General features: G+C 39.7%; 1 protein-coding gene across 2 annotated transcripts in view; it reads right to left on the minus strand.

Moving 5' to 3' along the window:
• KHDRBS2 (KH RNA binding domain containing, signal transduction associated 2) overlaps window positions 1-25133 on the minus strand; it is a 515090-nt gene that overhangs the window by 145315 nt on the left and 344642 nt on the right. For both annotated transcript variants that reach the window (XR_007137030.1, XM_047796004.1), the window contains exons 5-6: window positions 23520-23647; window positions 16709-16907 (exon numbers count right to left, since the gene is read on the minus strand). Coding sequence is in view for 1 of the 2 variants with exons in the window: in XM_047796004.1 (XP_047651960.1) it covers window positions 16709-16907; window positions 23520-23647 (327 nt within the window). In the remaining variant the exon portion in view is untranslated. The remainder of the gene's footprint in view (window positions 1-16708; window positions 16908-23519; window positions 23648-25133) is intronic.

The raw sequence follows: 25133 nt of genomic DNA on the forward strand, positions 1-25133 counted from the left end.
TTAGATTTTTTTTTTTCTTTCGCTGATGTGAGCATTTTGGCGGTGCACTGCATCACGTATGCATCTTTAAAAAGGCAGGTGGGGCTTGAAAAGAAATTAATTCTATGCAAATCACTTGTCTCTGAGAGCTGACGGAGTAAATACCATATGGTTTTAGGTTCCACTTGACCCCTCCTCTTTGGCGTGCAGCTCCTATGAGAAAAGGAGCAGCCTCTGGTAATTGACATAAGCTAAAATTCCAGGGACTTCATTTGGCCACCATTGCAGACACATGTTCCTTGGAAATTTGATTCTGATATTTGTCAGGAGATAAATACAAAACGCAAGTAGATGCTATACATGAAGCCCATGGGCCAAATCAGCCCCACCACCTATTTTTCTTTTTTTTTTTTTTAAGTTTTATTGGAACATGGTAGTCCCTGTCATTCAGTTGTGTACTGGGTATGGCAGCTTTGTTTCCCAATAGCAAAGTTGAGTTGCAACAAATTCTGTATTTCTTGCAAACCAAAAATGGTTCCTCTCTGGTCCTTTATCGTTTAAGTTGCCTGATGCTGCACTGGACAAGCCCTCTTGTGTACTGACTAGATGTCCCGATTCTCGTTGAAGGAACAGAAAGCTAGGAAGCCAGAAAGAATGCAAATGCCTGGAAAGTAAATACACTGGGATAAAGACAATTCCAGAATTCCTAAACATTTTAAATGTTCTCCTTGGAGTAGAACCAAAATGTAACAGAAGTAGGACGTATGTAATGGCAGTATGGACAGTATGGAGCAGGAAGAGGATGTTTCTTGGTCATCAGAAAGTCCTGGCTTCTCTGCTTTGGGGCCTCGGCCTTCCTCCCTGTTCCCTAGAGGTCACAGCTAGCTCAGCCCACCCATCCCCTGAGGGGCTGCAGAGGTCCTCCCAAACAGAGAAGTGACCTCTGGCAGATAATAAAACTACTAAACAAAACTAAACAAACCTTTTCCCTCACTATTACACAACCAGAGCAAGATCTAACACTGCCTTTGACAGATGGGTGCCTCTTGAAAAATTGGTGTAAAAATTGACAGTGTTACAGTGGTATTATGTCTAAAACATCACTTTCGAAAGTGGTTCAAGCATTTGGCTGAAAAGAAATCTGTAGCTGGAGTTCCCGTCGTGGCTCAGTGGTTAATGAACCTGATTAGCATCCACAAGGACGCGGATTTGATACCTGGCCTCGCTCAACAGGTTAAGGATCTGGCCTTGCTATGAGCTGTGGTGTGGGTCGAAGACTCGGCTCGGATTCCACACTGCTGTGGCTGTGGTGTAGGCCAGCAGCTAGAGTTCTGATCCAACACCTAGTCTGAGAACCTCCATAGGCTGCGGCTGTGGCCCTAAAAAGACAAAAAAAAAAAAAAAAGTGGGGGGGGGCAAAAAAAGAAAAAAATCGGTAGTCATTATAGGACTACATTATTTTATTTACAGTAAAAAATAAAATATATCATTTTTCTATTCTAAATTTCTTTTTAAAATATTTAGACATTGTGGTTTTCACAATTAATTGTCTAAAATGTGTCCTAACTGAAGCTTTTATCATGATGTAGATAAATTGTAAAATAGGATTCACAGTATTGTTTTTTTTGATAAAAAATAATATTGAGGGTGAGCAAAACGGGGAGATATTGAGCAAAGGGAATAAACTCCCACCTAGAAAATAAATAAGATTTAGGGTCACTGTAATTAACAATACTGTGTTATATACTCGAAAGCTGTTAAAAAAGTAGATTTTTTTTTTTTTTTTTTTTTTTGCTTTTTAGGGCTGCACCTGTGGCATACGGAGGTTCCCAGGGTAGGGGTCTAATTGGAGCTGTGGCTGCTGGCCTACACCACAGCCACAGCCACACCAGATCTGAGCCGCGTTTTCGACCTACACCACAGCTCACGGCAATGCCGGATCCTTAACCCACTGACCGAGGCCAGAGATCGAACTCACAACCTCATGGTTCCTAGTCGGATTTGTTTCTGCTGAGCCACGACAGGAATTTCAAGAAAGTAGATCTTAAATGTTATCACCACACAGACAAAAGTATTGTAAGTATGTGAGAGGACGGAAATGTTAACTAACCTTATGGCCATCATTATTTTGCAACATATACGTGCATCTAATCATCACACTGTACACCTTATACTTGCATATTTTGTTTTTAGATTACCTCATATAGCTTGCAGGACTGAAATTCTGGAATTCTTTTCCAGAGCTCCTAATTAATTCGCTATGTCTTTCATAACAGTCCCTCTTTTCCCTCCTGTTGAGATCACACATAAAGCTTTCCATGGTGCTTCCCGCCACTGGTGGTGGCCCCATCAATCCTCAGATGTCTTGGAAATGGTCAACCACTCTCCGCTAACAATTGACTTAATTACAAATTTTCTTCCAGGCATTTTCCCCAAAACTCATTTTGTCATTTTGCTCCAACTCATTATCAAGACGTCTCTCCTCACCCCATCCCCCCCACATCCTTGATTTTATTTGTTCACTATGATCCAAATAGATTTACAAAGTGGTTCCTGGAAATATTTCTTTCCCATTGGTATCATTTGCAACTAATTGTTCAAATGATGTTTTTTGCTAGCTTCCCCAGAGATGGTGAAGCAGGGTGGATTGGAGCCAGAAGGACTTGAAATCCCAGCTCTGGCGCTGGTTACCTGGATGATGTTGGCCCAGATACTTCGTCTCTCCCGCAAGTAAGCTTCCTTTTTTGGGGGTAAGTTTTATTGAAGTATAGTTTATTTACAAGGTTATAATAATTTCTGCTGTACAACAAAGTGATTGTCATACATATACACTCATCCATTCTCTTTCAGATTATTTCCCCACACAGATTATCACAGAATACCGGGTAGAGGTCCCTGTGCTATATGGCAGGTCCCCATTGGCCAGTCGTTCCATATAATTCAGCGTGCATATGCCAACCCCAAAGCCCAGTCCATCCCTAGCCCCTGTCCCCTTTGGTAACCGTAAGTTTTTCAAAGTCTGTGAGTCTGTTTCTGTTCTGCAAATAAGTACACTTACATCCTTTTTTTTTTTTTAGATTCCACATGTAAGGAAGTAGGAGGACCTAACTCACAGAGGTGCCGAGAGACTCTAACTTGAGTCTCTGTATGTACAGAACTTAGGCAAGCACCTGCTATGTGGTAAGTACTATATTACAGGTTGGAGAGTATGAGAACTACCCTCAGAATCTTATGAATAATTGAACAATGGCTTACTGGCCATGTAACTTTGGGTAAACTACTTAACCTTTAAACCTGAGGTTTAAATAACCTCAGTTTCTGAAGCTGTAAAATGAGAATAATACCATCATAAGGTTGTTGTAAAAATTAAATCTTGAAGGTCAAAAATTTTGCTTAGTTTCTGGCTCATAAGAAGTACTTAACTACCTTAGTTGTTTCTAATGTCAGTATCATTATTATTATTACCATCATTGTGCTTTTTGCTACTTTTAATATTTTAGACTCCCAAAGAGCTTGAGAAGATGCCTAACTGCCCTAGTCTTTTTTATCCTGACTGGTATAACGTTGAAGGTAATTGGTCACTTTCCTCCTAAGTTTCTTTATTTGTACTATATCAAACTAATCAGTTCTTCAAAATTTCTGCGTGGAAGAAAATAAATAAGAATGTTACAGATATGTGAGTTTAATGGGCTTTTCAGCAGGTGTCATAACTACTTTACGTTCTGTTTATGAAGCAGATCAGGAAAACATCAGCATATTACTTAGAATGAAGTCTCTTGCCCGCTCTCACAAATTATACTCTGCCCTGTGATGCTGTGAGCTTTTTTTTGTTTTGTTTTTTGTTTGTTTATTTGTTTGTTTTTTTGGGTGCAATTGTATTATCTGCTGTCCTTTTAAAGCTGGGAGTTTTGCCTTTTACATATTTATATCCAACAGATGCTAATTTTGACGACAGGGCTGTTTGGTTCTTCTGTCAGGTAGATTTATCAAATTTATCTGATAGATTCATCTAATCCTCTGATGCCCAAATTCTTTAATGAAAAAGCAATAAGTATACCTCTTACTTTGTGTATCGTTGTGAGATTATGTATGTAAAAGTCTTAAACAGGCACCTATTAAAGGTGACCCCATTTTTTCATCCCCTATCGCCTCTCCCTGGGGAGATGGACATACCGTAGAATGGGCATTGAGTAAATGTTAAATTAAATCAAGTAGCACAACACAGATTAACCTACTAAGAAGTACGAATTGCTGCTAATTGGATTGGTTATACACACTTATGAATTTCATCTCTTGCTTGTTCATTTACTTTGTTTTATTCGTGATTGAATTCTCATTTGAAAATGAAACATGCTTAATAGTAAGCATGCTCATAAAATTACTTATGTTCATCATCTTATAAAAGTAAGAAGTTGGAGTTTTTTCATTTCAGTAAGAGAGACACTGATGTTTTTTAACAAAGAGATGACATAATATGTTGAGTATTTTAGGAACATGTATCTAAATTTAGCATTTAAAAGCAAAACAAGAGCCAAAAGATGAATTTTAAATCTTTGAGGTTTCACTTAACAGAAGGAGAAAAATCAGGAGGAATCCTCAGGTGGGAGACACGATGAATGGGTGGGACGAATGGGAGTAAGAAGACAGGTACTGTCCCAATGGAAAGGTCCACAAATGATTGGAGCTTCTCAAACAAGTAGGTCAAGAGACAGAGCCAAGATGTAAGATAGTTTTGGGGATGAAAACTGAAAATGAGGCGCTGTGATAGTCCTTTAAGGAGCTTGGAATAGAAAGAGTAGAATATACCTGGATGAAATTTGGTAGTTTGGGAAGACATTTTAATGGAGGTGTTTTAATGGAGGTAGGGTGTTTGGTAGATTTATTTTGGAATGATATTTGCTGCCTAAGTTACATGTGAAAACTATGATAAAATATGGTTTTAATTAAAAGGAAAGCACAATTTCTCATCTTTGATCATGAAGAGAAATTATCTTAAATCAAATAATGAGAAGATTAAAAGATGTTGCAAAGATCATTTGTAGCTTCCCCAGTAAAATCTTTAGCTCATAAGATATCACGGAAAATAATTACAAAAATCTGTAATGGATGGAAAGATTTAGCAGCCACTATTTTCCACTAAATGGAGAATCTGTAATGGAAAATAGCCAAAATATGGACAAGGACTTAATCCTATGTAATCATTCCTATTGGGCCTTTTGCAGAAGCCATTAATAATCAAATTACTTATGCACGTTGTATTTAATTAAGTTTCCTTTGATAGAAAATTATGAGAGTGGTATTGGCAAAACACAGAAAACATTGTTTTTCAACCAGCAAGAGAAAAAGTGAATTTTTGGATTCTTAAGCATGCTTAGATATTTGTCACCCTATAAAGGGTTTTAATTTTTCAGTGGGCATCATAATCATCAAAATCACAATCAACTCAGAAGAAAAAAAATGATAGAGAAAGTATTCATTTGTACCCAGCACATCCCTTTAAGAACATAGACATAAATTAAGGCCCAGTCACTTTCATTATTAATCCTTAGGCCATATGTATAAACCAAAGATTTAAAAAATAAAAGGGAGTTCCCATCGTGGCTCAGTGGTTAACGAATCTGACTAGGAACCATGAGGTTGCAGGTTCCATCCCTGGCTTTGCTCAGTGGGTTAAGGATCCGGCGTGGCTGTGAGCTGTGGTGTAGGTTGCAGACGCGGCTCAGATCCTGTGTTGCTGTGGCTGTGGTGTAGGCTGGCAGCTACAGCTCTGACTGGACCCCTAGCCTGGGAACCTCCAGATGCCGCGGGAGCGGCCCTAGAAAAGGCAAAAAGACAAAAAACAAAAAACAAAACATAACCTAAAATAAACTAATAATGTTAAAAACAAAAGAATGGTCAATTTCCTTAAGGCTGAAGTGGCAGATTTTCTCTCCTCATGTCTACAGCAGATGATGCAAAATGATTAGAGCTGCAGAGCCTAGAGAAACGTTAAAATACTTTTTGACGTAATTTTCCATCAGCTAAAACTCATCTTAAAAAGTACAGAGACGAAACCCATTTTCACCCTTTTAAGTGTCTGTCATCCCAGTAACAATAAGGTACAGGATTGGATACAACCCTAAGTGTGTAGCTAGTAGAAGATCTGCATCTGTTTTAAAAAATAAATTAAAAAATAAAAAATAGGGAGTTCCCATTGTGGTGCAGTGGGAACAAATCCAACTAGTAACCATGAGGTTGTGGGTCCGATCCCTAGCCTCGCTCAGTGAATTAAGGATCTGGCATTGCCGTGAGCTGTGGTGTAGGTCACAGATGCAGCTCAAATCCTATGTTGCTGTGTCTGTGGTGTAGGCTGGCAGCTGTAGCTCCAATTAGACCCCTAGCCTGGGACCCTCCATATGCCACGGATGCAGCCCTACAAAGCAGATGAAATAAAATAAAATAAAATAAAAAATATATGAAACAATGGAATATTACTCAGCAATAGAAAAGAATAAAATAATGTCATTTGCAGCAACATGGATGGACCTCGAGTGAAGTAAGTCAGAAAGCCAAAATACCATATGATATCCCTTGTATGTGGAATCTAAAATATTGACAGAAATGAACTTATCTGGGAAACAGAAACAGACTCATAGACATACAGAACAGAGAACAGATTTGTGGTTGCCAAGGGGGTGGTGATGGGGGAAGGATGGACTGAAAGTTTGGGATTAGTAAATGCAAACGGTTACGTGTAGGATGGATAAACAACGAGGTTCTATTGAATAGCACAGGGAACGATATTCAATATCCTGTGACGAACCATAATGGAAAATAATATATATATAACTGAATCACTATGCTGTAGGGTAGAAATTAACACAACATCGTAAATCAACTATACTTCAATAAAATACATTTTAAAAATACATAAAATGACTTAAAATTCTAAAACATGATGCTTCAACTTCAGAAGAAAAATGCACACAATTTTAAAAGACAGAATCTTATATTATTTGGGGATATATACGCTTTATCCCCAAATAGTGTTTAAATACCACTAACTTTCTCTGAAGATTTGAACCACAGTAATATTATGCCCATCCTATAGGTTCAAAAAATATTTCATTAATCTTGCATGTTTTGGTGATTGCGAATATTGGTTACATTTCACGAAACAAAATCCTAGGATGCATTCTGGTAAATTAGTCTCTACTGAGAAGAGACTAGGGCATGAAACTTAAACAAGAACATTTAATGGAATACAAATATCCAATCTAGAAAGTCTAATAAAAATCTGCCTTCACTGGGCGAAGACTCTAAGCTATTACACAAAAAGACACCACACGTGGCTCCCCTCAAAATGCCTTATAGATCAGGCTCGTAATCTTTCCTTCCACAAAAATGGCACAAGAATTGATTTCAATTATCATTTAATACTTATTTCCCTCTACTGTCAAAAAATATTCCATACACATGAAATTGAAGGTCGGCAGCCTGAATTCATTTATGGGACTCTTAAGGACTATTGATTTACAGTGAATTTTCTCATTCTCTCATTGTTACTGGAAGGATGCTTCAGAGTCTGAAATAGATGACAGGATGGGCTGGAGTGTCAAGAGGACTAGTAAGACTGATGGGAAGAAAAGCTCCCTGAAAATTTGTCAAAATGAATTTTATAAATTAGATTACATGACTGATTATACACAGCCAACATCTCTCATATAGCACTGAACTGAGGTCTCTTCTTGCTGTGCTGTGCCTCCATACACCTCCTTGATGTTGGGGTATTAACTGTTAGAAAAAACATGATGTAATTTTAAAATAAATTCAACCTGTGTCTTTGGAAACTAGAAACTATTTTGTGTACCTGAGGGTTCTGTTTGGGGGTTTTGTTTGTTTATTTTCATACTATACCGGCACATAAGATCCAAAAGGATATTTACTTAAGCAAACATTTATGCTATCCGTATGTTTTCATAGAGTGTGATGTTTTGGGGATGCTTCCATAAGTTGTGTTCCTTTACTCGCACATTCAATTATCCCACAAAACTTTTGTTAAAAGGACAGCATCTCCATAGGAACAGCCTACCTATCACGAGAGGCACAGTCACAGCTCAGCATAGCAGAACAGGTTTTCAGTGCTGAAAGAAACTAAGGTTATTCGGTTTTTTCCTTTAAACCATACCCCACCTCACCCCTCCAGCCATATATATATATACATTTTCCTTAAAAGTTGCCATTGTTGAGAGTTCCCATTGTGGCCCAGTGGAAAGGGGTCTGTCTAGTATCCATGAGGATGCTAGGGTTTGTTCTCTGGCCTTGCTCACTGGGTCAGGAATCAGTGTTGCCATGAGCTGTGGTGTAGGTTGCAGACATGGCTTGGATCCCGTGTTGCTGTGGCTGTGGTGGAGGCCAGCATCTACAGCTCTGATTTGACCTCTAGTCTGAGCACTTCCATATGCCATGGTGTGGCCCTAAAAAAAAAAAAAAAAAGTTGCCATTATTTTCCTCTACAGGATCCAGAGTTCATGGGTCTGAAGATTATATAATTTTCCATTCTATCTTTAAGAAAAATGTTTCAAAATTTTGAATATAAGTTAGGCCTGAGAGTGCATATTTATTTTTAATGAGAAAAGCAATCATGACCACTTGCAAAATTTTCAAGGCTGAAAATAATACAAAGAACACAAAATACAGAAAACAATACAGTATTTTTATTAACTGCCTGATATACCCCTAAATAACTTTTCTCTATTTTTTTTCTTTTTACGGCCTCTCCTATGGTATTTGGAAGTTCCAGAGCAAGGGGTCGAATCCGAGCTTCAGCTGCAGGCCACAACCACAGCCACAGCTACAGCAATGCTGGATCCAAACTGCATCTGTGACCTACTCTACACCTTGTGCCAACGCCAGATCCCTAACCCACTGAGTGGGGCCTGGGATAGAACCCACATCTTCACGGACACTATGTTGGGTTCTTAACCTGCTGAGCTACAATAGGAACTCCTAACTTTATTTTTTGAAGGCATAGTTTTTATCACCTCTAATATGACAATGATTTTATAATATTTTCTGGAGAGGTAAATAAATTCAGCCTTTTCCTCTAGCATGGTTGACAGAAAAACATATTTAACATTGGTAGTTTTGAAAAGTTTCTTTCAGCTTCACGTCTCATTACTGATTATGTTATAGACATTGTCACATTTGGGGACGCCTCTATCAAGTTTCATAGCTGAGCTAAATGACATACAAGTTTCGGATAGAACATCTCCAGCCAATACAATTCAATTCAGGCTGAAGTTCAAAGTTAAATAGCAGAATGGGACTCCATCTGTGAAGACCTGCGACCTGATATCAGGTGACATGGGAGGAGTATACCTGGGTCATTTCCACAAGCAAATGCTGGCAACACCTAAATCAGACCAATAAACCCAGCATGCTCAGCCCACACAAAGAATCGTGAACACAAACTCCACTGAGCATGATCTCACAGATGGCCTTGCCCACTCTGACACTACCACACCCAAGGGCAAGTGTGACAGGTGGGGAAGTGATCTCAACTGATAGCAAGTAACACACCTCACTCTGCAACAAAGGAACATGACCCTGTAAGCATATGTGAAGCCCCTCCCTGAGCCTGGAAGGGCAGTTTGCTGCCCATCATCCCTAGCGCAGCCCTCTCTCCTGTCCCCAGGTACACCTCTCCTAAACACACCTTTGCCATTGGAAACTGGCTGTCTTATTCCTCCCACGTCTGCTTGACAGCAGACCTGAGTCTTTCCATTTTCAGGGCTACCTTTGCTTGGTTCTTCCAACCCCATTCCTGTGCTCACAGCCAAGGCCACATCTCCATAAGCCTCACTACTATGGATTGCCTAAATCCTCTCTCCTTTCTTCAGCTGGTTCTCCAATCCACCCTAGATGACTGAGAATTATAAAATTTCCCCAAACCCTAGTTTATAATCTGCTTAAAAACCTTCAGGTGGCCTTTTATAGCTTCAACCTTTGAGGTCATCTGTACACCCATATTATTTTTCCTGCTATTATAAATGAACTCTGTTTCCCCACTTTTTATCCCATGTCCTTTAGTTTGCTTTGAAAAGCCCCTCTTCTTGCCTTCCTCTTATTATTCCTTTCTCATGGAGCTTCTTACTTCTCTCTACTTCTCAAAGTTATACTTAGTCATCTTGCTCTGGTGTTGTTTAACTTACCCTCTCAAAGGTTTTCTAAAATACCGTAGTCGTAACGATAATTCTCTTTCCTGGAGAAGGTGTGGTCTCTATCTGACACTTAATATATGGTATGTTGTATCTTCATCCATTTACTTGTTACATAAAGTATGTATACATATGGAAGTGTGCATGTATACATAACATCCTTCCGACAATACCGTAGGTTCAATTCAATTGCTATTACTAAGCAATTGCTTAGCAACACTTAGTTCTAAGTAATTGCTATTACTTAAAACTGCAAAGATAAAGTCAATGTAAGAAACAGTTTCTGCCTATAGGATGTTTAAATCTTGTAAGTGGGGGAAGGCAAAAGGAGATGAGAAAGACAAGACAATTAATTACACCAGACAGTAGCTAAGATAAGCCCTGTAGAGCAATTACATATCATATGTCAAGTGTTGGACTCTTTGACCCTCCTACTACACACCATGATTTTCAAAGTACAGGTAGCATCACTTTAATCACCATTGTCATTTATCTGACACCTTGTTTCTAGATGCACTGAGTTCTCCATAGTGGGAGGTGCTCATGTAGGGGTGGGAGATATCGTGAATATTGCTGAGCACATCCAAACACTGACTGACGTCTGCATTTGAGGTATGAAGCACAGACGACCTGTAGGCATGGATCTGACTTCTCTGTTGACACAAGCACTATGGAGAATATGAAACCAGGAGCAAGTCTCTGTTCCAAGCTTCAGCTTCCTCACCTGCTAAAGTAACTCATCAACCACTGCCTGGGAGGGTTCCCATGAGATTAGTGCCGGGAAACCTGGCAGGTATTCCAAAGTTTATTTTACATATCATCCACTGATAGGGCTGATCTGCTTTATATTTTATTATGTGAGAGGTCTGTTTGGTTGGTTGGTTGGTTTTTTTTTTTTTTTTGGCTGTGCCCATAGCACATGGAAATTCTGGGGCCAGAGATCAAACTCATGCCACAGCAGTGACCTGAGCCACTGCAGTGACAATACCGGATCTTTAACCCACCAAGTTGCAAAGGAACTCCACGTGTGAGAGTTCTGAAATCTACATTTCATTTCCTCAGGCCTACTTCAATCATAATGATGGATCTGAAAAATGTAAATGCACACTTCTTAGCAGAAAGTCAGTGAAAAGCAGCAACATGGATGGAACCAGAGACTCTCATACTGAGTGAGGTAAGTCAGAAAGAGAAAGACAAATACCGTATGATATTGCTCATATCTGGTATCGTATACAACACAAATGACCCTTTCCACAGAAAAGAAAATCATGGACTTGGAGAATAGACTTGTGGTTGCCTGGGGGGAGGGGGAGAGAGTGGGAGGGATTGGGAGCTTGAGGTTAACTGATAAAAACTATTGCTTTTGGAATGGATTAACAATGAGATCCTGCTGTGTAGCACTGAGAACTATATCTAGATACTTACAATGCAAGAAAAAATTACGTATACATGTATGTGTAACTGGGTCCCCATGCTGTACAGTGGGAAAAAAAAAAAGTGTGTTGGGGGAAATAACAATAAAAAGTAAATTAAAAATGAAGAAAGGAAGCTTTAAAATATTTAAGGTCTGGATTAGGATGTGTAACAAACTAAACTTCACTTTTTTTTTTTTTTAAAGATTCAGCTAGCATGCAGGCTGGTTTGAAATAGCAATCTCACTTACGGTAAGCTGTTTTGTGTCAGGCAAGCTGCAAGGAGAAGATCTGATTACTGTGCACAGTGAGTATGGTCAGACTCAGCAGGGAAGAAAGAAAAATCTGAAGAGCGAATTGGCTCATAGTGTCATTTATAATAAAAGGAAGCTTTTCTAAGAAATTTTAACTGGAAAGTTAAGAACTCCTTTGAGATTTTCACTGTCAACCCAGCATGGTGCTGTTTTCAGCTACTGAGACACTTAAACTTTTGTTTTTCTTGCCCCCACAGAGCAATCAATTGTTTAAAATTAGAGCAGAGAGCAGTGGTCCTTGAGTGTGGATCTGGGTTTGGATGGAGACCTCAACGACTCCTGTCAGAGGGTAACAGCCGTGCTCCAAATTTGTATGTACTCTTTGGACTGCTTATAGAAAAAAATGAAAATATGACAGTTTTTAATAAAATATAGTGTAAGGATTTTTGCAAGGCAGTATTTGATTTTTCCTGTTGTCAACAGGATGTTATTGTAGCTATATTTTAGGATGTCTTCCAAGTTCGTGATATTTTTCTCCTTCTCTGGAACCTAGTGTGTCTCCTGTTATCCTTGGCGCTGGGTCTCCAGGAACCGGGCTTATGTCGTGTGAGCCTCCCACCGCCCCGCCTGGGCCCCTGCTGCCTGACAAGCGGCAGATCCCAGGTCCGACTTCCAGAAAGTAGTGCTCTCCAGTCGTAGACACCCAGCAAGCCGAGTGAATGCGACTCCCCCTGCGGCTCTGGAGCAGGATGGAGAGACAGCCAGCCAGTCAGTGCGTGCAGGGGATGGACCCGGCTGTGTAATGCAGTTGCCCTGGACGGTCCGAGTTCACTATGTGCCCAGCCATGTGGTCAGAGGAGACACATATCCAGTCTGTATGTTAAAGAGGAATGGAAATACGTGTGCAGAGAAATCAGAGATGAAACGTGGGCCAAGGGCCTCAGTCTAGCCATGTCTTGGGGCCGGATGGCATCCCTGTGACTCTACTGTGTGACCCTGTGTTCATATAACACCTGGTAAAAGACATGTACACATACTGGGGAAGTCATTCTGGCGTATACACGCGTGGACTTGAATTTTGCGCCAACTAGATCAGCCTGTTTGTGGCCTATCAAACATGCACTGTACATCTGCCTTAATCATTAAAGAAAAGGGCACCGAGCAGAAGTAAGGAATGTCCACATCAAAAAGAAAGATTAAACCCCCCTCCTCCTGGGAGGTCTGTGCGGGTCCTCCTTCAAAGATAAGACTCCCTTCCCAGGTGCCAAGGCCATGCTGACTCCCTGTGTACTTGCTGGTCTTTTTTTGAAACCTTGAAGGAACATATCCTTGACTTGTTTGATGTTCTTTGTTCTGACAAGACATGAAATGGTGTTGAAAATCCTGCTTCTCTGGAGCAGTTCCTCAGAGTGATCTGAAAGGCTGCCTTCCAGGTGAGTCCTCAGTTTAGCTCAAATAAAATTCTCTCTTGTTCCCGTTTTACTGATTATTGATTATTTTCATTGATGCCCCCCCCCCACACACCCCAGGTTTGTTTGTTAACTTATTTATTTACGATGAAAAGAATATGACCGTTTCTGCTCTTTGGAATTAATGATGCCCAAATAATTTACAAATAGTAGCTAAATGTCTATGACTTCAGTGGGTCCATAGCTTATACTAGGGAGAAATTAAAGATGAAATTGTATATAATAGTTACTTTTATTGACTGTCAGTAATGTTCTGGGTACTTCTGCATGCTTATGTTATATGTGTATGGACATTTATTTCTAATATTCAGTGCAGTCCTGTGAGGCTGAAATCGTTTTTCCCATCCAAGCTTCAGAGTGCCATAAATTACTCAGCTAGTGACAGAGCTAGAATTAAACTGTGAGATGCTGCTGCGTTTGAAACTCAGATGGAGGCCACCCAGCAACCCAAGGGACTTTCTTGAAGGCCAAACACTTCAACAGGCTCTCACACTGAACCCCCACCCCCACCCCCCCGCAGTACTCTTCATTTCAATAAGTGACACCTCGAAGAACTCAGTTGTTTGGCCCAAGGTTCAGTTTAGCCCCAAACTTTGCAAAATGTCGCAACATTTTCTTTTCCTCCTTTCTTTGTTCACACATCCTACATCCATCCCCTCATCAGATCCTACCATCCTCACGGCTTGCCCAGAATAGGCTCTCACCCCTAAGCCACGCTTTGCCCTGTGGGGATGCTGCAGTGAGCTACCTGCCAGTTTCCTTGTTTCTATTCTTGAGCCCAGGCCTCCCCCCTCACCATATACTGTTTCCAAGATGTATGCAGAAGAAAACTTTTATTTCTTTTATTAATTTTTCTTAAGGGCTGCACCCACGGCGTATGGAGGTTCCCAGGTTAGAGGGTGACTTGGAGCTACAGCTGCCAGCCTACACCACAGCCACAGCAATGCGAGGTCTGAGTCACCTCTGCCACCTACACCACAGCTCACAGCAACACCAGATTCCCAACCCACTGAGTGAGGCCAGGGATCCAACCCGCATCCTCATGGTTACTAGTCGGATTCCTTTCTGCTGCACCACAACAGGAACTCTGCAGAGGAAAACTTTTAAAATGTAAATCTGATCATGCTGCTTTCTTGTCATCAAAACTTTCCGGTAGTGACATGAGTTGGCCTGTCCCTCCCTTGACCTCACCCGGTGTTCCCCTTACACTTTCTGCTCCAGCTTGAACGTCTTCCTCACTGGTCCCCAAATGTTCCGAGGGGCCCATGTCAGTGCCTTTCTGCCTGCTTTTCCTTTACCAGGAAAGCCCTTCTAGAAAGGCAGTGCCCTGGCCCAGGCTCTCCCATTAGTGAGATGTTTGCCAAAGCCCCTGTCGGGAGAGACCGTCCCAGTTCTTCGGGTGGTGAAGTCTTTTCCTCACCTCCTTCTAGAGTCCTTATCTCTACCTGGCATGACTATTCATTTCTTTACATATTTCATTTTTCTGTCTTCTCCCACTACAATGCAAGCTTTATGAAAGTAGGTATTTGATCTGTTTTGTTCAGCGTTACATCTCCAGGACTATCAGAACAGTGCGTGAAATCAGAGGAAACAGTGAATGACTGAGTGAATGAAATAAAGGTATTGGCTACTTTAAAATCTAAGTCAAAAAAAATCAAATTTACATGGCTTTACCTATTTTCTTTTACTTACTCTAAGAACTACCCTTCTCCTCAATTTTCTCATTCGGAATATATCTTTTTTCACCCATGCTTCCATCAACTTTCTATGCCTCTGTAGCTTAATGCTGTTTGCCTTGTACTCCAGGGATTCATTCACTATAAATTGGGATGCATGTCAAAGGCATTCCAATTTTTGTAGCTACATGAAAAACTACAATGTTTTGCCAATCTTGTTCTTTTTCATGTGCCCCAAAGCCCTGTACTCTTTGATTAATAGCCATGTTGACCACTATTTCTCTCTTTTAATTTCTGAAATAAAGATCTGACTGCTCATGCCTCTATTTGGAAGACAAAAACAGCACAGTGGCAATGCACATAAAGATGGTAAGTCTAGATCCTCAAAGATAAAAAAACAAAACGCAATCCCTTCAAGCCTGTGTGGATTATCCATTCATTTATCAAATACTTATTTCATACACACTATGCATTAGGGTAGAGATGGCAGACACAGGACAAGGCTCTGTGTTTCCAGATCACAAGGTAGAATATGGTGTCTGCTTCCAATTTTGCAATTTTCTGACTAAGATTTTACATATTGAGACCTGATGTTGTCCAAAAGATAATTTAGATGAACACATTTCTCCTTTCCTCATAGAAATGGATTTTTAAACTTGACATCTTTTCTTCATTCTTCAGCTATTAGTCAATGTTTCATATTTAATCAGTAACATTCCTAAAAACGAACATGTATTAATGTGCTGTTGATGACACCAATCAACTATTTTCACCTTGCTTTTGGGATTAAGTTTTGCTTGGTTAATATCCAGCCCATAAAATGTTTATATGTTTTGAATGCAGAGAATGTGTCAGTAGCTATCCTTGAAGAGTTCCTATTAGTGATCATGCACAGATGTCACTTAGGAGGACAGCAGGTCTGTGGGCAGTTGAATGAAGCAAACACCTGCAGAGGAGCTGGGCAAGGTGTTACAGGTGCAGCGGGGCTTGGCCCTGGGACTATGCCCTTGCCTGCATCAATTCAGTGGAAAACCCACAGAGGACTTATATGGCGACACAAGTGAACAGGAAGTGTCCTCAATTGTTTTCACCATCTAGTAGGACAAACAGAAACAGAGACTAGAATAGTAGTGACCCGTGGAAAGCTAATGGCCTGGATGATACAGTGGCTGGAAAGGAAGGAGCTACTCAGAGACACTGCTGCTCAGTCTATATATGTTTTGAGTTCTGAATTCACACCTGCCAATTCCACGTCTTTCATATCGTGAAAGAGAGAGTAGGAGATGTAAAAGAAAGATGAATTAAATTATCACCAAAGTTTATAATATAATCCCATTGTATTTGTCAAATACTTCTGAGTTATGTTCATCTATCATGTCCCAGGAGAATCTTCTAAATACATGACGATTCATATAATGTTTAGAAGTATTTCCGTTTTGAGACTGAGCAAGTCTTCTAAAGATAAGAAAACCTCAGGAATGCTTGTTTCTTAAAGCGGAAGCTATTTAACTGGTACTAACCACAATGATGGCACCTGTACAATGAAAGCGTTCCTCAAAATGTCCTCATTTAAATGCACACCACATCCTGTTGCAATGACACGTGTTTTCTGCAACAAACATCACCTGCTGTATTCACGGTATATGAATGTCTTGGAAGCTTAGCCTGTTCCCCAGCCAATTTAACGCCTCCTAACAACTGTTTACTCAAGGTACTTACATACTCTTCATACCCCTCGTGGGCTGGCGGAGGGGGTGCCCTGTATCCGGGCACTGTTGGTGACCCCCGGGCTCGCGGGGCAGGGACGCCTCTTGCTAAAGGGGGCACAGGAAGGGCGCCACGGGTCACAGTGGTCCCTCGAGGGGTGAGCACGCCTCGTCCAGGCGGTGGGGGAGGAGGAATGGCACCCCCACGGCCCCTAGGAGAAACAGGTCACGTACAGATGAGAAACGAGTGATGAGAGGAAGAAATTAAAGCAGGTAAAGCTCTCATCTTACAGCTTCCATACAATGGGAAGAAAATCAGGCTTATCTCTGCATGTGTGAGTGTAAGAGTGAGTGTGGCTTTAAGTGTGAGTGTGGGTCTGTGAGTCTAAGTGTGGGTGGGTGTGTGAGAGTGAGCGTGGGTTTATGAGTGCGAGAATGTGAGTGTGTGAGTATGAGAATGTGGGTGTGGTTTTGTGAATGTATGTGTGGCTGAGATTCTTTTAAAGGACTTTTTGTTGTTGTTCTTTTTTCTTTTTTGGCCATGCTGAAACCTGGAAGTTCCCAGGCCAGGGATTGAACCTTCACCATAGCACGGACCCAAGCCACGGCAGTGACAATGCCCGATGCTTAACAGCTAGGCCATCAGGGAACTCTAGATATAAAGCATTTTGACCTCCACAGAATATGCTTTGTGGGACTGGTTATGACTTATCGTGAAAAGCACGTAAAACACTTTGACGTTGTCTTTAAAACACTCAAATTCAAAGCAGAGGAAACAAAATTCAACCCACGCTGATTTTTATTCCAGCTTTACCAAGAAGGCTCAAATCATAGGCTTGGCAAACATAAGACTCCTTGGACCATCCACAGCTGCTAAATGCCCAGGTCTCTGCTGAGCTGGAGGTTGTTGACAGTGATGTGCCGTTTTGTCACTTATAGAAAAATCTGTCTGCACATAAGTAAAATGTGGAACTCTAATCATTGTGATATCATTCTGACTATTACAGAGCTTAAGCTTGAGGTCACTTGAACCACAGCCCTTTGTCGCTGATTTATCATTATGCATATAACCCCCTGAACTGGTACAGTCCCTGAAATGATTTATTTCCAGTGGTAACTATGGTGCTAGTGAAACACATTAGGACTCTGCAATGAAAATAATACACTGAATACTTGGTACTGCAGTCCCTAACACAAAAGTCACTTGTACTAAAAGTGTTAAGATCAAATGGTTGCAGTCAATTCTAATGGTATTCTGAGGCCTTGGGAAAGGTTGAGCATTTGTCTGAAGCCCTTGGGCAAAAGCGTGGTTATTTCACTTTTTATTATGTCTGAAAGGTTGTCCTCCAGAAAGCACTGCTTTCAGCAAGAACACTAAAGCTTTGTGGGAACTGATGATCTCTGCAATGTCAACGACCGCCCTGTCTGACTGCACGCACAGGTGGGGACACAGGTCACGCTTCCTGCTCTGAAGAGTGGTCAGCTGGCTCGTGAGCTTTTACGAGTTAACAGTAAGAATGCTGGTAAAGCTCTGAAAAGTTTTGATTATAGAGGGATGAATAGAGACATTATTAGAGAACTTATTGTGAGTCTAGTATAGACTAGGGGAAAGTGGAATACAACAGACCCTGAGGCCCAGGGCCCACTTCAAGCACAGCAGAGCTGGGACCACAATATACCCCATCACTGTGACAATATAAAAGCCCATCCATAAAGTGGATACAGAGACTAATTTTACCTTCACACGCACCTCATATGCAGTGTGTGTACACATCTAGGTTTGCTCAGAAGAGTTCAAGGTTACAACTGTTGTCCAAGTTTAGCATTTTAATACCCTTAAAAGGGCCCACACAAAAGTGTGCATAGTAAATCGTATGTCACCCTACTTTAAACTGTATTCACACGTCCTGTCTATACCACTGAATAATCATTGGTAAGTATTTTAACTCCCTGAGCTCGAGATGGATTTTTTTTTCCCTAATAGGTAAAGTAAGATTTCTGAATCAGGAACAGTTTCTCATACCTTAATTTAAATTAATTAATTAATTAAAAAATTATTGGAGGTAGTTCACGTTGTGTCTCAGTGGTTAACAAACCCAACTGGTATCCATGAGGATATGGGGTTTCGATCCCTGGCCTTGCTCAGTGGGTTGAGGATCTGGTGTTGCCTTGAGCTGTGGTGTGGGTCTCAGACATGGCTTGGATCCTGTGTGGTTGTGTCTGTGGTTTAGGCGGGCAGCTACAGCTCCGATTCGACCCCTAGCCTGGGAACCTCCATATGCCATGGGTGAGGCCCTAAAAAGACCAAGGGCAAAAAATTAAAAAAATTTAAAAATAAATAAAAATTATTAGAGTGTAGTTGACTTACAATGTATTAGTTTCAGGTGTACGGCAAGGTGAATCAGTGATATGCATTCATTCTTTTTTCCCATATAAGTTATTAAAGAACATTGAGTGGATTTCCCTGTTCTATACAGCAGGTCATTGCCAGTTACCTGTACTATTGACACACAGCAGCGTGTATATGCCAATCTCATCTTCCCGGTTTATTCCTCCTCTCCTTCGGTATGAAGTGAAACTTGGAGCTTTATGTTATAAATCCAACTGGGGGGATAGTATCGCTTTTGAAAATAAAATTGTTTTTAATTTAATATTATTAGAGTATAGTGACCCTCAATGTTGAATTAGTTTCAGGTATACAGTCAAGTGAATCACTCATACATATCAATATATCCATTCTTTTTCCCCATATAGGTTATTAAAACTATAGGTAGATTAGATTAGATTTCGAGTAGAGTTCCCTGTGCATTACGGTAGTTTCTCATTAATCATCTCTTTTATACATCAGTGTGTATATATTGTTCCCATCCTCCCAATTCTTTCTTCCAACAATTTCAACTATGGTAACCATAAGACTGGTTTTGAAATCTGTTTCTGTTTTATAAACAAGTTCTTTTGTGTCATTTTTATTAGATTCTATATATAAGTGATATCACATGATATATGTCTTTCTTTGACTTACTTCACTCACTGTGATAATCTCTAGGTCCATCCATATTACTTCATTTGGCAATATTTCATTTTTAGGGCTGAATAATATTCTACTCTCTGTGTGTGTGTGTGTGTGTGTACCACATTTCTATCCTCTGTAGGTCGACACCTAGGTTATTTCCATGTCTTGGCTTCTATGAAAACTGCCAAAATGTACACTGGAGGGCATGTATGTTTTTGGATTATGGTTTTCTCTGGCTAGATGACCAGGAGTGGGGTTGCTGGATCATATGGTTGTTCTATATTTAGTTTTTTAAGGAACCTCCATACTCTCCTCCAAAGTGCTTGCAGCAATTTATATTCTCACTGACAGTGTAGGAGGGTAACTGTTTCCCCACAACCTCTCCAGCATTAATTGTTTGTAGACTTTTTGATGGTGGCCATTCTGACTGGTGTGAGGTGGTACCTCACTGTAGTTTTGATTAGCATGTCTCTATAATTAGTGATGTTGAGCATGTTTTCATGTGTTTTTTGGCCATCTGTCTGTCTTCTTTGGAGAAATGTCTATTCAGTTCTTCTGCCCATTTCTTGATTTTTTTTTTAAATAGAAAGCTCCATGAGATGTTTGTATATTTTGGAGATTAATCCCTTGTCAGTCACTTTGTTTGCAAAGATTTTCTCCCATTTCTCCATTCATACTTTTACATGTAGCCATCCAGTTTTCCCAGCACCACTTATTAAAGAGACTTTCTTTCCTCCACTGTATATTTTTGCCTCCTCTGTCATAGATTAGCTAACCACAGTTGGGTGGGTTTATCTCTTAGCTCTCTATCCTGTTCCACTGACCCATTTATGTATTTGTGCAAGTATCATACTGTTTTGATGATTGTAGCTTTGTAGTACAGGCTGAAATCAGAGGCCTGGATTCCTCCAGCTCTATTTTTCAAGACTGCTTTGGCTATTCAGGGCTTTTGTGTTATCATACAAAGCTCTATTTTTCAAGACTGCTTTGGCTATTCAGGGCTTTTGTGTTATCATACAAATTTTGTGTTATCATACAAGCTCTATTTTTCAAGACTGCTTTGGCTATTCAGGGCTTTTGTGTTATCATACAAAAAAAAATTGTTCTAGTTCTGTGCAAAATGTCATTGGTAATTTGATAGGGATTGCACTTAATATGTAGACTGCCCTCAGCAGTATAGTCATTTTGATAATATTGATCCTTCCATCCAAGAACATAGTATATATTCCCACCAAATGGTGTCATCTTCAGTTTCTTTCAGCAGGATCTTATAGTTTTCAGAGCACAGGTCTTTTATCTCCCCAGTTAGCCCATCTGGCTGACAGCAGTCTCTGGCCCCTCTGGCCACAGTCATGGGTGAATCACCATCTCTGTAGACCAGTTTGGGAACCACTGCCTTATATGTATCATCTGACTTAAAAATCTTGACAAGCCTGCTATGTAATCATTTCTAAGCTATTTTAAAGGCTAAGAATCAAGTCATAGAAAGCACAATTTTACCTCTTCTCTACCAATCTGGATACATTTTATTTCTTTTCTTTGTCTGATTGCTGTGGCTTGGACTTCCAAAGCTACGTTGAATAAAAATAGTGAGAGTGGGCATCCTTGTCTTGTTCCAGATTTTAGTGGGGAGGCTTTCAGCTTTTCTCTATCGAGTAGTATATTGGTTGTAGGTATGTCATAATGGCCTTTATTATGTTAAGATATGCCCCCTCTATACCCACTTTGGTAAGAGTTTTTATTATGAATGGATGCTGGATTTTGTTAAATGCGTTTTCTAAGTCTAGCGAGATGATCATGTGGCTTTTTACTTTTCTTTTGTTAATGCGCTGTTTGACATGGGTTGATTTGTGTATGTTGAACCATCCTTGTGAATTTGGGGTGAAACTACTTAATCATTCTTCCTTAAATCATTAACATGGTTCATATTTTAGAATAAAACTTCACTGAAACTGATATCTTAAATGGTCTACTCAAATATACAAATGTAATATTACATTAAGGAACATCAGTAACAAAATCTTTTAATATGATAGTTTCATAATCTCAAAAGCATGTTTGTGCATTATTTTCTAAGACGGTCCCATTTCCAAGGAATATAGAATACAAAAACTTCTGTATCTATAGTCATAGGTTACACCATAAAAACTGCCAAAATTACCATTTTTGAACTACAAAAGTGATAATTTCATAATTTAAACCACATAATTTAATCAACTTAAGATTACCTACAATGATGTTATTTTATAACACATCATGATGAGGTTAGAAATGTACAAGGTTATAAGAGGCTGATTCATTAAAAAGCATGTCTGTAAAAATGTTTTATCACATTAATTTTTAGCAAATAAATTAATATTCTTGGGTATACAAAACTCACTTAAAAATTTTTAAAGAAAAAATGTGAAAAACATCAATGAAATATTTTCAGAATTTTTTCCTTTAGTCGAAAAGTAATTTCCATAATTGCCACATTTTATTTTTAGATAGTCAATTATTTCTTGATACTCTAGTTAGAAATTTATTATTCTTAACTACTTCTTTCTGATAAAGCTAATATTTTTTGAGGTGTAACAAATGTTTAAAACAACGGTATTTACAGACCATTGAAAATATTTGGGGATAATTTAAAAATAAATTGAATGAATCAGGAAAGTATCTTAGGATCTCTTATGATGATTTTTAGGCAATATATGAAATAGTACTCTAAATCTATGTCATTTAGAAGTTTGAAGGCTGACTATAACAGGGTAAAGGGAATGACAGAATCACACAGTCTGTGTGAAGTCTGTATTTTTCACTTTACTTCTTTTTGAAACAATGCTTTCTTTCCTTTTTTTGGGGGGGGTCTTTTAAGGGCCACACCCACAGCATACTGAGGTTCCCAGGCTAGGGGTTGAATTGGAAATGTACCTCTGGCCTACACCACAGCCATAGCAACGCTAGATCGGATGCGCATCTGTGACCTACACCACAGCTCACGGTAACACTGGATCCTTAACCAAAACAATGCTTTCTGTGGAAAGCTTGATGAATACAGAACCCTATAAAAAAAGTTCTGATGCAGAAAGATTCCAATTTCTTTGCAAAGTGAACAGTATCAAATAAAATCTTCTGTAATGACCAAGGACATTGCAGAGTCAAATACAACTAAACTTTAAATGTTTTTATCATTAGCCATGTAAGGAGTGTGCTTCTGGTCTTCTGGATTGGTGGTACATATATTGTCTGTCTGTCTGTCTATCTATCTAAATATCTATCTAAATATCTACCTACCTACAGATTCCGCTATTCTCACCTATCTCTCTACCTATCAGGAGAGACTGTATCAATTCAAGGGGCACATGAGGTACAGACAGTATCTATAATTTTCTCTTCATGTAACATCATCATGGTTCAAAGAAGCATATGATTGTGTCATCTGCATGCTCTAATTTTGGGGACAAAACCAAAAAGTAGAAAGTCCCAGATTTGCTCTTCTTATTTTCTTGGGATAGTTGTCAAGAGTTCATTCGGACTCTGAATTTTGGAGTCAGACTGGCTGTGTGACCTCAGGCATACTGCTTATACCTTTCTCAATTGCTTACCTGTTAATAATGCTTAACCTTACTATGGAGGATTTGAGAAGTTAATTTATGTAAAACTCTTATAAGCTGTAATAAACATCTGTTGTGACTGCTTTTGTGGTGGTGATTATTGTTGCTGATATTGCTCTTGTTTATTTCTAGCTGTGATCATGCCACAGAAGAGCTCAGCAAAGGATTGCCGTCCTTATTTGCTGTTAATTTATTGAAAGTAGAAACTAATGTACCTTGAAGGAGCTGTGGGAGCAATCCTGATCCCTCTGCCTCTAATACCTCTGCCACGCCCAGAGTCCTCTGAGCCGTTTAAGTAAGACAGTTCACGTAGTTGTTCCTGACGAATTTCATCATTGTAGTCCTAGAACAAAAAACATGAGCTGATGAGTCAAAATGGGGTGTGGGCTTCTTAGAACTGAATAAACACAGTAAGAAAGGAACATTTCCATCTCTTTTCTGAAGCCTTACATACAAAAATCTACAATAATGTAAATGTAAATATCCTATTTTTATAAAGAGAAATTGAAGTCGCTTCTTTTATCAAGGAAGTACTTAGCAGAAAATCAGATGAGAGATGCTGGGATGTCACTTAATACTTTATCTAGGAAAGGAAAGACAGCAACATAGAACAAGTTCTTGGAGTGTACCAAGATTATGGCTTTTAATATGGGCATTACTGAAAAGCAATGCTGGGAGAAGTACATGTAGACTGTGAATGACTGCATGATACTCAAATAGTTCCTGATATATTAATTAAAAAGGGGCAATCCCAAGGGCCAAAGTAGATACTGTGTGAGAATAATGAAAAGTGCAAATAAATAAGAGAGTTTCAGACAACCACGAAGCTGTGCAATCCAACAGGACAATTTGATGGGCAATGTTTAAAAACCAGGAATTTTCTATGGGTTTGAGATTGGGCTGTTGAAGAGTAACAGCCATAGCAGAAACTAAACTTCACAGTAAAAACCTGAGATTTGGACAAAGTCAAAGGGATTCACTCTCCATCAGTGGTAAATATATCATTAATAGGACCAAGAGTGGACCTGAGACTTTGAAGATGACTGCTGCCTTGAAGAAACAAGGGTCAGCCTTACCCGTTTCTCTTGTTACTGACATGTGCGCACATGGTGGGACAATACCAAACTGAGTAATTGGTTACTGTTGCCAAATAGGCAATCTTCCGAGTAACTTCTTTTTCAGTAAGTATGTGCTTAAGTGACAGCCACGAAGTGTCCAGGAGTTGAGACACCCTGGACCCACCCATCAGAACAATTGCAGAGGGCAGGGTAAGAGCAATGATGTCAGATACCTGGCCGAGCCCAGTTAGCACTGCACATGGGAGTTACTGAGTCACTTCCTGCACAGACTGGCCTCGAAGACAGAGGGTATGCATTCAGCCCAATCATTCCTAAGGCACAGGTTTATTGCATGCTCTCCAAACTGCCTTGTTCACAAGCAATAGTACTAGTCACTCCAAAGCATTTATTTTCTTTTTTTTTCACACGTTGCTTTCATGTTTATCCTGTTCAGCACTTGATTATAGTGATAAGAGGCTCAAAGAAGTTGACTAACAGAGGAACTATACAGTAGAAAATTATAGTTTCTAATGAGTCACAGATCATTCAATTGCTACCTCTTAATTTTCACACCCATGCAACAACCAACCTGAACAATAAACATGTCTACTCTTTTATTAGGATCAAGGAATATAATGAATTTCAACTTTTTTTTTCTTTTTGTCATGCCCATGGCACGTGAAATTTCCCAGGCCAAGAATCCAACCCACGCCACAGCAGCAACTTGAGCTGCTTCAGTGACAACAGCAGATCCTTAACACACTGAGCCAC

This window comes from Phacochoerus africanus, chromosome 9 (genome assembly GCF_016906955.1).
Source record: "Phacochoerus africanus isolate WHEZ1 chromosome 9, ROS_Pafr_v1, whole genome shotgun sequence".
Classification (NCBI taxonomy): Eukaryota; Metazoa; Chordata; class Mammalia; order Artiodactyla; family Suidae; genus Phacochoerus; species Phacochoerus africanus.